At 43.5% G+C, this 16,120-nt stretch overlaps 1 protein-coding gene and 1 pseudogene across 1 annotated transcript in view; both read left to right on the forward strand.

Annotated features, from left to right (window-relative positions):
• Window positions 1-1,847, forward strand: part of LOC117507724 (odorant receptor 131-2-like) — a 39,699-nt gene extending 37,852 nt beyond the window's left edge. Inside the window, exon 2 of the mRNA XM_034167537.1 lies at window positions 1,080-1,847. Coding sequence (XP_034023428.1) covers window positions 1,080-1,847 — 768 coding nt within the window. The remainder of the gene's footprint in view (window positions 1-1,079) is intronic.
• Window positions 1,848-14,579: 12,732 nt separating this feature from the next.
• LOC117507725 lies at window positions 14,580-15,759 on the forward strand (annotated as a pseudogene).
• Window positions 15,760-16,120: the final 361 nt, after the last annotated feature.

Consider the following 16,120-nt stretch of genomic DNA (forward strand, 5'->3'; position numbering starts at 1 on the left):
CTATATAAATTAAAATAAATTGAAATTGAATTGAAATTTTTCAACAACAGGAATTTCGAATTTCACATATGATCATTTTGTAATTTACCCTAGTATTACATTAAACCTGTTACTAACTTCTAATAATTTAGATTTTAGAAAACATGATTAAATCAAATTAAATCAAATCAATTTTATTTATATAGCGCCAAATCACAACAAACAGCTGCCCCAAGGCGTTTTATATTGTAAGGCAAGGCCATACAATAATTATGGAAAAACCCCAACAGTCAAAACGACCCCCTGTGAGCAAGCACTTGGCGACAGTGGGAAGGAAGCATCTTTAAAGAAAATAAAATGCATTTACTTGTAAGTGCATCAATACACATGCACTGTGATGAGACTGTCAGTCCAAGGCTGAGGTTTCAAGTAATTTATATTTTCAGATTGAAAAAGGGGCTTTTACACTATGAGGAGGGTTAAGACCCACCGCCACCCACCCACCCCAAACAGACTGAAAGAAGAAACCCTGGACAACCTCCTTATAATTTCTATTGAACGAGATGAGGCAGAAACATTCAGCTTTGACTCAGCTTGCATCATCTATGCCAAGATGAATAAAAGAACTGACAGTACTGCCTGTTAATTCTTTAATCAAATCCATAATAGAAATGTACATGTAACGGTTATAGTTTCAATAAATGTTGTTGGGATCTCATGATTTGGATGTTATTTTGAGCTAAAGTACCTGATTGTCCAATATTTTGGAAACATGGTATGTCAAAGATAAAAATATCATGGTCTTTAATTAAGTTAATTCCAGAGCTTCTTAGCGTATTTAGATGGGCAAAGAAGGCATAAGCCCATAATGCAAAACTGGCTGCTAATCCCCCAGCTTTTTAAAGATGATTTTTCAGTTCTATTACCCTGCTAAAAATACTGATGAAAACCCTGATGTTAGGATAAGGGAGCAGAATAAGACTGTGGGTTATCAGTTCTTTAAAAGCAGTGCTAAAAATACTGATCCAATATTTGAACACTGTCCTGTCTTGGCAATTTTGAGGATTTTCATTTTCTTATATTTTGATTCCATCCTGCAGGTATTCTACACGAATCCCTGGTACATCCCTTTCATTCATCTGGTGATCAATGACACGATCCAGCTGACAGTGTCAGTCATCCTGTTCATCCTCACCTACACAATGTACAACAACATGAATGCCTCCTTCTGTTGCATCTTAATGCTGATTGCAATTTTCACCACTGAAAACACTCCTTTGAACCTGGCTTGCATGGCGGTGGAGTGTTACATCGCCGTCTGTCTGCCCCTTCATCACACTCGGATCTGTACGGTCAAGAGAACCCGAATTCTGATCGGTGTAATCTGGATCATAAGCACGTGTTCTGTTCTTCCTGATCTTTTTGTCACCTTGGCAACTGAGCATCTAAGTTTCTTTCACTCCAAAGTGCTCTGTCTTAGAGAGATTATCTTCCCGAATACTTACATAATCAGGAAGAGAGACATTATGTATCCAATGTATTTAATAACTGTTGGTTTGGTTATTGTTTACACTTACTTCAAGATTGTGTTTGTTGCAAAGACGACAAACAAAGATGCTAGAAAAGCCAGGAACACAATCCTCCTCCATGGCGTTCAGCTCATGTTGTGTATGGGTTCATATATTATGCCCATGTTGAGTCATGCTATAAGACAATGGTTTCCTAAACATTTCACTGACTCTATTTTTGCTGGTTACATTGTTGTGCAGATTTTGCCACGAACCATTAGTCCATTCATATATGGAATAAGAGACAATACATTCAGGATGTACTTCAAAAAACATTTATTTTGTCAAAAGAGCATGTAGTAAACCGCTCAAGCTAGGTATGTCTTTGCAAAAATTAAAGTGTTGCTTGAACTCAGCCTCCATGACTCATCAGTTTTCTTTGCATCTACGGTAATTTTGATTGGCTGGACACAGTTGCCTTGCTAAACTGGCTCATGTTCTTGTGTCGTGTTGTTTGGCAAATTGCTGATAACAACGTGGAACCAGTTAGCCACTCTGTTGGGGATCTGAAGAACAGGCAAGCTTTTCAATGTGCATGTGCGTGTGTGTGCATGTGTGTGTGTGTGTGTGTGTGTGTGAGATCAGAACTGATCACGGAATTAGCAAGGCACTGGTATAAGATGTCCAATACGTATCCCAGAGTTCTCGTGCTCACATTTCTGATGCAACAGCACTTGATGTGCTGAGCAGTTAGTTCACTGTTTCTGGATTTGAGTAACAGTGGTGATTTTAGACCTACCACCTTTGCGGTTTCTGAGCTCCAGATACTTTTAGCGGAGAAAAATAATAACTAGACCTGCCAGCAGGTATACACGGGGTTCAAGCCCCCTTTGTGGGGCAACTGCCAAGCCCCCACAAGGCCCATGTAACTCTTAACGATGCAACATGCAAGATGTGGGCCTGACCTGCAGAAGCACATGGACGACAGTACTGTCACACCAACTTTGCTGGCAAAAGGACAAACTTTAACTAAGACATCCACACTTTTTCACTGCATCCACTGAATCACAGCCATTCCTCTCACCACATGCAGGAGGTGGTGTGTGTACAGGTAACTGTTGTGCAATGCAGTCTACAAGTCTAAATTTGTCAGTATTCAAAATCTAATTTACCTGTACATCTGTTCAACCAAATGTTCTACCAAATAGCAAAAACACTGAAAGAAATATTCTCTTTATGGTACATACAGTGTACTGGGACGTATTCACAGTGCTTTACCCCATAAGGACAATGTAAAAAAAAGTTTGAAATTATTGCAAAATATAAACGCAACACTTTTGGTTTTGCTCCCATTTTGTATGAGATGAACTCAAAGATCTAAAACTTTTTCCACATACACAATACCACCATTTCCCTCAAATATTGTTCACAAACCAGACGAAATCTGTGATAGTGAGCACTTCTCCTTTGCTGAGATAATCCATCCCACCTCACAGGTGTGCCATATCAAGATGCTGATTAGACACCATGATTAGTGCACAGGTGTGCCTTAGACTGCCCACAATAAAAGGCCACTCTGAAAGGTGCAGTTTTATTACACAGCACAATGCCACAGATGTCGCAAGATTTGAGGGAGCGTGCAATTGGCATGCTGACAGCAGGAATGTCAACCAGAGCTGTTGCTTGTGTATTGAATGTTCATTTCTCTACCATAAGCCGTCTCCAAAGGCGTTTCAGAGAATTTGGCAGTACATCCAACCAGCCTCACAACCGCAGACCACGTGTAACCACACCAGCCCAGGACCTCCACATCCAGCATGTTCACCTCCAAGATCGTCTGAGACCAGCCACTCGTACAGCTGCTGGAACAATCAGTTTGCATAACCAAAGAATTTCTACACAAACAGTCAGAAACTGTCTCAGGGAAGCTCATCTGCATGCTCGTCGTCCTCATCGGGATCTCGACCTGACTCCAGTTCGTCGTCGTAACCGAATTGAGTGGTCAAATGCTCACATTCGCTGGTGTTTGGCACGTTGGAGAGGTGTTCTCTTCACGGATGATGCGAAGGAGATGTGTTGCACTGCATGAGGCAAATGGTGGTCACACCAGATACTGACTGGTATCCCCCCCAATAAAACAAAACTGCACCTTTCAGAGTGGCCTTTTATTGTGGACAGTCTAAGGCACACCTGTGCATTAATCATGGTGTCTAATCAGCATCTTGATATGGCACACCTGTGAGGTGGGATGGATTATCTCAGCAAAGGAGAAGTGCTCACTATCACAGATTTCGTCTGGTTTGTGAACAATATTTGAGGGAAATGGTTGTATTGTGTATGTGGAAAAAGTTTTAGATCTTTGAGTTCATCTCATACAAAATGGGAGCAAAACCAAAAGTGTTGCGTTTATATTTTTGTTGAGTATATTTACAACCCCAATTGCAATGAGGTTGGGACGCTGTGTAAAATGTAAATAAAACAGAATACAATGATTTTCAAATCCTCTTCAACCTATATTCAATTAAATACACCACAAACACAACATATTTAATGTTCAAACTGATAAACTTTATTGTTTTGTGCCAATATTTGCTCCTTTTGAAATGGATGCCTGCAATACGTTTAAAAAAAGCTGGGACAGTGGTATGTTTACACTCAATAAGGGTTTGGGAACTGAGGACACTAACTGTTGAAGCTTTGTAGGTGGAATTCTTTCCCATTCTTGCCTGAAGTACGACTTCAGTTGTTCAACAGTCCAGGGTCTCTGTTGTCGTATTTTGCGAGTTGGGCAATTCATAATGCGCCTGCCTGTAGTCTGGACTACAGGCAGGCCAGTTTAAGACCCGCACTCTTACTACAAACCCACACTGTTGTAACACATGCAGAATGTGGCTTGGCATTGTCTTGCTGAAATAAGCAGGGACGTCCCTGAAAAAGACGTTTCTTTCTTTCTTTCTTTATTCCTTATTTGATGAGGACAATGCACATTAATGATCACTTTGTACATTTTCATGCTATAGTGTAAATATGCCAAGCTACTTTCCATCTGTAGTCATCAGACACACAACAAACAATAATTACAATAAATAAATAAATAAATACAAAACATGAAATTATGTACATTGCACTTGTGTTGACAGGTTTGATTGTTTTTGAGTAATTTTTTAAGCTCATTTTTAAAAGCACTCAGGGTGGGACTGTCTCGTATAGTTGTTGGAAGGCTGTTCCAGATTGTACAACCCTTCACAGAAATGATATTTTGTCCTGTGGCAGTTCATCTAAAGGGCACCTCACAGTCCCCTCAAGAAGCAGACCTAGTCCTTAGGTTAGGATCTCTATGTCTAATAAATACGTCCAGAGGAGGAGGGGCTAGGCCATGGAGAGTTTTGTAAATGAGACAAGCACGCTTAAACCTTATAAAATTATTAAAACTTAAAAGATGGCATTTCTCTAGAATTTCACAGTAATGAGTGGAATATGGCTTTTTGGCAAACACTGATGGCTTTTTTTATAAAGTTGCTCAAAAGGTTTTAGTACTGTCATCAATCAATCAATCAATCAATCAAATTTTATTTATAGAGCCTTTTACAACACACAAGGTGCACAAAGTGCTTTCCATTAAAATCAAACAAGGAAAAGACAGTGTACATAAACAGTTAACGTTCAAAAAATAAAGTGAAAAAAAAATGCACCATCACTGCTTAATAAGTATCAAAAGCCAGTCTGAACAAACGAGTTTTGAGTCGAGCTTTAAAAAGATCAAAGTCTGTCATGGTTCTCATGTCATGGTTCTCATGTCCAGAGTCTAGGCCCAGCAACAGAAAAAGCTCGATCACCCCTAGTACTGTCATACCAGCAATGGACCAAGTTGTGCAGCAATATTCAATATGAGACAGGATCATACAGTGAAGAAACGATCTGCTTGGATGGCAGCACATGTTGCTCCAAAACTTGGATATATCTTTCAGCATTGATGGAGCCACCACAGATGTGTAAGTTCCCCCCCACATATAGATCATCACAGATGCTGGCTTTTGAACTTTGCGCTGGTAACAGTCTGGATGCTGGATGGTCTTTTTCCTCTTTTTTTCCAGAGGACACAATGTCCATGATTTCCAAAAACAATATGAAATGTGGACTCATCAGACGACAGCAAACTTCTGGACTTTGCGTCTGTCCATTTCAAATGAGCTCAGGCCCAGAGAAGGCGGAGGTGTTTCTGGATCTTGTTGATGTTTGGCTTTCGCTTTGCATGGCAGAGTTTTAACTTGCACTTGTAGATGTAGTGACAAACTGTGTTAACTGACAATGGTTTTCTGAAGTGTTCCTGAGCCACCGGGTAAGATCCTTTACACAATGATGTTGGTTGTTAATGCAGTGCCATCTAAGGGATCGAAGGTCATGGGCATTCAAAGTTGGTTTTCGGCCTTGCCGCATACGTGTAGAAAGTTCTCCAGATTCTCTGAATCTTCTGATTATATTATGGACAGTAGATGATGGAATACCTAAATTCCTTGCAATCGAACGTGGAGAAACATTGTTCTTAAACTGTTGGACTATTTTTGTTTACGCAGTTGTTCACAAAGTGGTGATGCCACAGACAAGATACAGCAATTAATCCACAATAATTACTTGTTTACCGTAATAATGGCACACAGCAGAATTAAGACAACACATATACATTTGACATTGTTTATGTGCACTAAACTTGAAACAGTCCATTTTCCGAATTGAGGCGCTGTGAGTGTGTGGTCGCCGCAGCAACATGGAGTCGCGCCGCCGCCAGCTTGGGGGGAACAGGGACCTGCCGCAGCTAAGACTGCACAGCCCCAGGAGGTGAAAAGGGGTGGCATGAGCGGTGGCCGGGATGGGGTGTGTGATGGGGCAGGATGGAAGGTGGGGGGGAGGTGGAGCATGCTTTCAATCTTTGTCCATGTGTGAGTCAGTTTCTGTCCTTGTGTACTGGAGTTAGAGAGATAAGGAGGCAGCCGAATGTTCACCAAGGCCGTAGAGATTTTTCTGGAGGAAAACAATGGGGCATTTTGTCTTTCAGAGGCTGATAAGCCTGCCGTGTTTGTGGTTGAGCACTGAAAAACACTTTTACAGTCTCACATGAACAATCCAGATCCCAAATTATGAATATTCCCCGGTCTCTGAAGTCTTCCTATGCAAGGTGTGCATTTGCTCCGAGATGTTATCCAATTTGCATCTGAGTTCAAGGGTTAACGCAGTCTGAGAATGCTTCACCTTGCCCAACTCATTAATCATGACGGACAAGTGAGGGGTCGTGGTTATGGTGGCAGCTGTCTTGCCAATTTTAGGGTGGGTCAGGGCAGCACATAAGCCAATAAGTACCAGCCTTCCTACTATGAAACGAAATACGAATAAATCCTTGACGCCCTCCACAGAGAATGGCACAAAGCATGCGACTCACCACATCTCCCAGGCATTGAGAACATAGCCTGCAGGGTAAGTTCCATCAGGGCATGCAGGGTCCCCCAGCCCTGATCTTCTTGAAGAAAAAAATGGTGTCAATTGCGTTCAGAGACCAACTGATCAATTCCATGGTTAATCCATTATAGTTTGAAGAATTCACAGTCTGGAGAAGTAGGGACTTTGAAGGTTGGAGCAGAGATAGAGGAGAGAGGAGGAGATGCAACTGCCCTCACCGGAGTCCCAAGCTTTTGGGGATGCTCCTTTTATACCCAATCATGACACTCAGCTGTTTCCAATTAGGTGTTCTTTGAGCATTCATCAACTTTCCCAGTCTTTTGTTGCCAAATCCCACCTTTTTTGAAATGTGTTGCAGCCATCCATTTCAAAATGAGCAAACATTTGCACAAAAACAATAAAGCTTATCAGTTTGAACATTAAATATCTTGTCTTTGTCAAGTATTCCATTGAATATAGGTTAAAGAGGATTTGCAAATCATTGTATTCTGTTTTTATTTACATTTTACACAATGTCCCAACTTCACTGGAATTGGGGTTTTAAAAATAAAAATAAATCACATGAATGTAAGTACTCACAGTCTTTATCATGAAGCTCAGAACTGAGCTCAGGTGCATCCTGTTTCCACTGATCATCCACTGAGATATTCTCCAGCCTAGTTGGAGTCAACCTGGGGTCAATTCAGTTGATTGGACATGATTTGGAAAGGCACACACCTGTCTACATATAAGGTCCCACAGCTGACGATGCATGTTAGAGCGCAAACCAAGCATGAAGTCAAAGGTCTGTGGACGTCTGAGACAGGATTGTCATGAGGCACAAATCTGGGGAATGGTACAGAAACATTTCTGTTGCTTTGAATGCCCTAATAACACAGTGGGCTCCATCTCTTGTAAATGAAAGAAGTTCAGATCCACCAGGACTCTTCCTAGAACTGGCCGCCCGTCTAAACTAAGCGTTTGGTGGAGACAATGGCCTTAGTCAGGGAGGTGACGTAGAACCTGATGGTCACTCTGTCAGTGCTCCAGCATTCCTCTGTGGAGAGAGGAGAACCATCCAGAAGGACAACCATCTCTGAAACAATCCACCAATCAGGCCTGTATGGTAGAGTGGCGGATGGAAGCCACAATTTCGTAAAAGGCACAAGGCAGCTGACCTAAAGTTTACCAGAAGGCGCCTGAAGGACTCTCAGACCATGAGAAGCAAAATTGAACTCTTTGGCGTGAATGCCAGGTGTCATGTTTGGAGGAAACAAGGCACCATCCCTACAGTGAAGCATGGTGGTGGCAGCATCATGCTGTGGGGATGCTTTTCAGCAGCAGGAACTGGGATGTCTCCGCTGGAATGTCATCTGGACCAACTGTCTTTCTACTCTTCATCCTCTTCATAGCAGCCCACACTTCTTCCTTACTAATTTCTTGCACTTCCTGACTTACTCTCACCACATCATTCAGCTTTTCTTTCACTCATTTTCTTCATTCATTAGCTCCTCAAAATATTCCCTCCACCTTCTCAACACACACTCCTCATTTTTCAGCACATTACCATATGATCGTTAACTACCCTAACCTGCTGCACATCCTTTCCAGCTCTGTCTCTTTGTCTGGCCAATCGGTACAAGTCCTTTTCTCCTTCCTTGCTATTCAACTTATTGTACAGCTCGCAATATGCCTTTTCCTTCGCTTTTGCCACTTCTCTTTTCACCTTATGCCGCATCTCTTTGTACTCCTGTCTACTTCTTCATCTCTCCCACTATCCCAAAACTTTTTCGCCAACCTTTTATGCTTATGCTCTTATGCTTTCCTGGACCTCTTCATTCCTCCACCAAGTCTCCTTGTCTTCCTTCCACTGTCCAGATGTCACACCCATTACTGTCCCAGCTGTCTCCCTTATGACATCTGCAGTACTTTTCCAATTGTCCAAGATTCCTTCCCCTCCAGTGCTTCTCTCACCTGTTTGCTAAATTTCACACAACATTCTTCCTCCTTCAGCTTCCACCATCTGATCTTTTGTTGAGCTTTCACTCTCTTCTTCTTCTTTACCTCTAAAGTCATCCTACAAACAATCATCCTGTGCTTTCTAACGACACTTTCTCCTGCCACCACCTTACAGTCTCTGATTTCTATTAGCTTGCATCTCCTATAAAGAATGTAGTCCACCTGTGTGCACCTTCCTCCACTCTTATGTTACCCTGTGCTCCTCCCTTTTCTTAAAGTAGGTATTTACCACAGCCATTTCCATCCTTTTTGCAAAATCAACTACCATCTGTCCTTCCACATTCCTATCCTTGATACTATATCTACCTATTACTTCCTCATCACCTCTGTTCCCTTCACCAACATGCCCATTAAAGTCCGCTCCTTTCACCACTCTTTCACGCTTGGGTACACTCTCCACCACCTCATCTAACTCACTCCAGAAATCTTCTTTCTCCATCTCACAACCTACCTGTGATATTCATCATCACCCCTTAAATTTCTAATTTCATTTTTACAGTCATCATCCTGTCAGACACTCGCTTAACCTCCAACACACTTTTAACATACTCTTCCTTTAAGAAGACCCCAACACCATTTCTCTTCTTATCCTCACCATGGTACAACAACTTGAACCCACCACAGATGCTCCTGCTCTTACTTCTCTTTCACTTGGTCTCTTGCATACACAATATGTCTACCTTCCTCCTCTCCATCATATCAGCTAGCTGTCTCCCTTTACCAGTCATACTTGACTTCGCAAATGAAGATTTATGAAGGACGTCAGCGCCTGTTGCAGGCTCGCTGGTGGCTGACTACTCCAATGCGGGACAGACAGACCCAGCCACAGCGGCTGCAAGGGAAGGTCTTATCAGGGTTGTGTGGTGTTGAGACCTCACAGTTCTTTCTTCTTCTCTTTTCTTCGATGCCATCTCTGCGTGAACTTTCGAAGGAGGAGACTGCTTGGTTGACACGGTGTCTCCAGGCATCCCGGTCAGCAGCAATAGAGGGCCACTGGCGGTGGTCCATCCGACAGGCGGCGAGGGTCTTTTTTAGACAGTCTTTGTAGTGCTTCTTTGGAGCCCCTAGGTTCCGGTGGCCAGTGGACAGCTTTCCATACATTGCAATCTTGGGTAGGCGATGGTCTTCCACATGTCCAGCCCAGCGTAACTATATTCTCAAGAGCATTGCCTCAATGCTGATGATCCCAGTCTGCTCCAAAACTTCATGTTTGTAATGAAGTCTCTCCAATGGATGTTGAGGTTGAAACAGAGACAGTACTGATGAAAGCGTTCCAGGAGTTGTAGGTGGCGGCGGTAGGTAACCCATGACTCAACGCCATACAAGAGTGTTGTAAGAACGATTGCCCTGTACACAGCAATCTTGGTGCCTTTCTTCAGGTGTTTGTTCTTCCACACCCGCTTGTGGAGCCTGCCGAATGCGCAGTGTGTTTTAGCCAGCCTACTCTCAATGTCCTTATCAATCTTGGCGTCAGATGAGATGATGCATCTTAGGTAGCTGAACTGATGGACGTTTTTCAGCCCTGTCTCGGCAATGGTGATGTGAGGTGGGTGGTAATCCTCCTTGGGGGCAGGCTGATACATCACTTAAGTATTCTTCAAGCTGATTTCAAGTCCAAAGAGCTGTGCAGCTTCTGCGAAGCAGGAAGTGAGGCGCTGTAACGCTGGTTCAGTATGTGCAACAAGTGCTGCATTGTCAGCCATCAGCAGCTCTCGGACTAGTTGCTCCTGTGTCTTTGTGTCGGCCTGCAGGCGCCTCAGATTGAACAGGCTGCCATCCATGCGGAATTGTATGTAGGCGTCGTCAAGGTCTTCAAAGGCCTGCTGGAGCATCATGCTGAAGAAAATACTAAAGAGAGTCGATGCAAGCACGCAACCCTGTTTCATCCCATTGGCGATGGGGAAAGGCTGAGAGAGGTCATTTCTGTATCGAACCTGGCCATTCTGGTCTTCATGGAGCTGGATGACCATGCTGAGAAACTTAGGTGGACAGCCGAGGCGTTTCATGATCTGCCATAGGCCCTTTCTGCTCACAGTGTCGAAAGCTTTCATCTAGTCGTCGAACGTCATGTACAGCCCTCTGTTCTGCTCCCGGCATTTCTGCTGGAGTTGCCGAAGGACGAACACCATGTCGGTAGTGCCTCTGTTGGCTCTGTAACCACACTGACTCTCTGGGAGGTGGTCCTGTGCTATGGAGGAACAAGTCTGTTTAGAAGCATTCTAGCCAGGATCTTGCTTGCGATGGCCAGCAGAGTAATACCTCAGTAGTTAGAGCAGTCAGACTTTCCCCCTTTGTTCTTGTACAAGGTGATAATGACTGCATCGCAAAGATCCTGTGGTAGCTTGCTTTGCTCCCAGCAACAGGTGAGGAGTTCAGGGAGTTTGGCGAGTAAGGCGGGGCCCCCATGCTTCCAAATCTCTGGTGATATACCATCAACTCCTGCAGCCTTGCCACTCTTCAAGTGCTCTGTGGCCTTTGTAATCTCTGCGAGGGATGGAGGGTCATCTAGTTCTGGTTTAATGGGCTGTTGGGGGATGCAAAGGATTGCAGAATCTTGTACTATGCAGTCGGCGCTGAAGAGAGTCTGAAAGTGTTCCAACCAGTGGCTCAGAATAGATGCTTTGTCTGTGAGAAGCACCTGGCCATCGGTGCTGCGCAGGGGACTCTGGACCTGATAGGAGGGGCCATACACTGCCTTTAGGGCTTCGTAGAACCCTCTGTAGTCACCTCTATTGGTGTAAAGCTGAGTCTTTTCTGCGAGGGCAATCCATCACTCGTTCTGGATCTCCCAAAGCTTGCGCTGAAGGTTGCTGCAGGTGTAGCGGAAGGCAGCTTTCTTCACAGGACAAGTCGGCTGGGCTAGATGTGCTTGGTGCGCAGATCTCTTCTTCTTCAGCATCTCTTGGATCTCTTGGTTGTTCTCATCAAACCAGTCTCTGTTTTCCTTTGTGGAGAATCCAAGGACTTCTTCAGAGGTCTGCAAGATGACAGTTTTTAATTGATTCCAGAACACTTTGGGAGAGGCATCATCGGGGCAGCTGCTTTCTTCAAGCCTTGACTGTAGCGTAGCCTGGAAGTCTGCTTTCACTTCAGCTGACTGAAGGCTGCCAACCTTGAGTTTCTTACTGGGAACGCCTCGTTTCTTTGGTGAAGTGAAGTCTGAGTTTGCAGTGGACCAGACGATGGTCGGTGTGACACTCTGCACTGGGCATCACTCTAGTGTGTAAGACGTCTTTAAGGTCACGTTGGCGCTCTAGAACGTAGTCTATCAGGTGCCAATATTTAGAACGAGGATGCAACCAGGTTGTTTTCAGATTGTTCTTTTGCTGAAAAACGGTGTGGGTGATGGTGAACTGCTGCTCGGCGCAAAACTCCAACAGAAGACGTCCATTGTCGTTGCAGTTTCCAACGCGGTGTTTGCCAAGGTTTCTTTCCAGGCTACTGAATCTTGACCCACTCTGGCGTTGAAGTTGCAAAGGATAATGACCTTGTCGTCTGCAGGAGCGTTCTTCACCAGATGTAGTTGATGTAGATGAATACGTTCTTCCAATCTGCGTCATGGTGCTATGTTATGTTTGAGTCATCATACCTTATTATCGGTATATGTCCAGTTCCTCCATGTTCCTGATTACCATAACTTTGGCTTGCTCTGGAGTCCCGTTCAATTTGATGAATATTTTACAGTTTGATGTCCATGTATGATGAATTTTTCCCTGTTTTTTTAAGAGGCGAGCTTTCCTGGCAGTGTCGGCGTTTTGTTTGATCAGATGTTCATTGAATACATTCGATCCTTTCAGTTTTCTTCCTTGTTTTAACAGTGCGATTTTATGTTTTCTGTTGATGAACTTCATGATAACAGCTCGTTTATCGCTGTCATCTCTCTGGGGCAGAGGGTGGCACACTTCAATATTATTGAAATCCATTTCAATTCGTTTGGATTGTAGGAAGTCAGCCACCTGTTCTTCTACAGAGCTGACATCCTGCTCACTGGGCTCCCCCCTGCTGTCGTCGGTCACTGCCCGTGCGTATGACCGGGGTTTGATACAGAGCCCGGTGATAATGACGCCATTCATCCTGGTGTATTGTTCTAACTCCACGACATGGTTCTCCAGGTGCACCAGACGCCGGTCCTTCTTGGCGTTCTGGATCCGGAGAGCCTTTACCTCATCCACCAGGTCCATGATGGATTTCTGCTGCATTTTTACAACAGAAATCTCCTCAGACAAAAAGTCCAGAGACTTCTTGATGTCATCGCCCACCTCCGCCGTCAGTGCCTTCTTCGGACCCATATCCAGGTGAACCCATGCTGGCGGCTTGAGGCCTCGGTGAATCCACACCGGTGGCTCCACGCTGATGGTTCCGCACTTAACTGTGCTCATGGGCCCATTTGGTAAACTCTGGTGCTGCTGCGGACTGAACTGGGTCTCCGATGGCGACGAGAGCTGGGCTGGGAATCTGGCTCAGCCGCAGGGCTTGGTTTACATCTTCCGAGGAACTGCGGGCTGGAATGGATTCGTGACGCTGCTGCGAGCAACCTGCACCTCCGACGCTGCCGTGGTGCTCTCACGTGCCTGGGCTGCTGGGTTGCTGGCCACTGAAGAACTGCAGGCCGAGATGGAACTGCGATGGTGCCGTGAACCAGGATGGCAGACTCCGGTGAGGCCGCTTGTTTACTGTAACACCCATTTAAACACTATTTACACCCAAACATACACGTCCACTCAAGTTACCACTACTCCAACATTTCAGTTTCTGGTGTCATTTGGCACCAAAATCATCACTGACTGCGCTTGCATTCATTCCAGTCAGACTCTAACTTTACTCAGCAGAGAGTGGCACAGCGTTTGGAGCTGTGCAAATGGAACAGAGGATGATTCTCTTTTCTTGCCGACAACAAGACAAAAGAGTCCCAGTTAGTGACTTTAATCCACACAAAAGTGACTCATGATTGACATCATGAGTCACTTTTGGCTTTGACAGGGGTTAAGAAGCAGACTTGCCTTTTCTGTAAAGCAGCGAAGCAAAGAAGCAGCAGGTCAGAGTACTGCTTTGTTGATTCAAGCTTCAAAGTGGAGTTGTTACAGAAGCAGTTGCTTACAGACCTGGTGCAGGGTCAATAATCAACGTTAAGAAATGATCAATTTCCTGACAAACACCCTCAAAAACAATGGCCGCTCTGAAGGACCGATAAGGGAATCGTTAAGCAAAAAGGCTATTGATGATGGTGGATCAAATCATTTCTTAACGATTCTCGAAAAGAACCGGCCCTGGATACCCAACCCTAATAATGATTCAGCAATAATGAAAATATTCCTTTACAGTCCTTTGAAATTCATTTTATTTCTTATCAATTTTGGAAATCACGTGTTTTAATCTGACAGCACATTTTGATCAGGCACAGCACAGGACATTTTTTTAGAGCCTCTTTCAGCATTTTCTTCTGCTGACATATTTTCAAAACACAGGTGGTGTAAAATTAGGGTAATAACTGCTGCCATGTTGAGGTGTCATCTCACAGGGGTTCTATTATGTGTATCTGCCACACATGCTGGTCAAGCTGACCTGTATTATAATGATGTCAGGAATATAATTCATGCACTGGTAACTGAAGTTATGTTTAGTCTTTTATTAGACAAACAAGAAATGAACCTGTTATCTGCCAATGTGACTGTGGCACCTTCTTGGGACTCTTTTGCCAAAGCTGTGTTCAAGAATGCGTTTGTTGTGATTCTGGGGATCTCCAATGTCTACATCAATGCAAGCCTCATTCAGACCTTCAGAAAACACCAGGTCTGACACGTCTAATGTGCCTGATAGTATAACAACCATGAAGTTTAGTCACAAACCTTTTATGCGTCATGATTATGAAAATGTTTTGTGCTAATTATTCAATAGTTAATTATCAGCTTTTGAAAATGAAGCACTAAAAATAAGTGAGATAATATTTATAGACTACAGATGTTTGAACACAGTTCTGTATTGTTGATTCTGAGGATTATTCCTTTTCTAAAAAATTTTTTTCCCTTTCATATATTTTGATTTCACTCTGTAGGTATTCTACACGAATCCTCGGTACATCCTTTTCATTCATCTGGTGATCAATGACATGATCTAAATGACTGTGTCAGTCATCCTGTTCATCCTCTCCTATGCAATGTACAGCAACGTGAATGTCACCTCCTGTTGTGTCTTAATCCTGATTGCTCTTTTCACCACTGAAAACACTCCTCTGAATCTGGCTTGCATGGCGGTGGAGTGTTACATCACCATCTGCTTCCCCCTTCATCACACTCAGATCTGTACAGTCATGAAAACACATATTCTGATCGGTCTAATCTGGATAATAACCATGTTTGCTGTTCTTCCAGATTTATTTGTCACCTTGGCAACTGAGCCCATAACATTTTTTAACTCCAAAGTGTTCTGTCTCAGGGAGACTGCCTTCCCAAATACACACTTGATCAGGAAAAGAGACGTTATGAATCCTGTGTATCTAATAACTGTTGGTTTGGTTATTGTTTACACTTACTTCAAGATTGTGTTCACTGCAAAGTCGACCAACAAAGACACCAGAAAAGCCAGGAACACGATCCTCCTCCATGGCGTTCAGCTCATGTTGTGTATGGGTACATATATTATGCCCACATTGAATTACGTCATAAGAATATGGTTTCCCAGACATTTTTCAGACGCCAGCTTTACTGGTTACATTGTCGTGCAGATTTTGCCACGAACCATGAGTCCATTCATATATGGCATAAGAGACAATACTTGCAGGAGGTACCTCAGAAAGCATTTACTGTGCCAAAACAGTATGCATTGACCACTCAAACTAGATATTTCTTGGCAAAAATTAAACTGTTTCTTGAAGTCAGCCTCCATGACTCATGAGTTTCCTGAAATTTTGATTGGCTTGGCATAGTTACCTTGCAAAACTGGCTAATTGTTAGGTTTTGTCCAAGGCATATTTTTTTTAACACCACAGACATTACTCATTCACATTCACAACATTAACAAGTTTTGTTGCTGGGGCAGCTTTGTTGTGATGTGGTGCTACAGTGCATCCAGAAAGTATTCACAGCTCTTCACTTTTTCCACATTTTATGTTACAGCCTTTATCCAATCTGGAGTAAATTCATTTATTTCCCCAAAACTCACAACACCCCATAATGACAAGATGAAAT

Source organism: Thalassophryne amazonica, chromosome 3 (genome assembly GCF_902500255.1).
Source record: "Thalassophryne amazonica chromosome 3, fThaAma1.1, whole genome shotgun sequence".
In the NCBI taxonomy this organism is placed as follows: Eukaryota; Metazoa; Chordata; class Actinopteri; order Batrachoidiformes; family Batrachoididae; genus Thalassophryne; species Thalassophryne amazonica.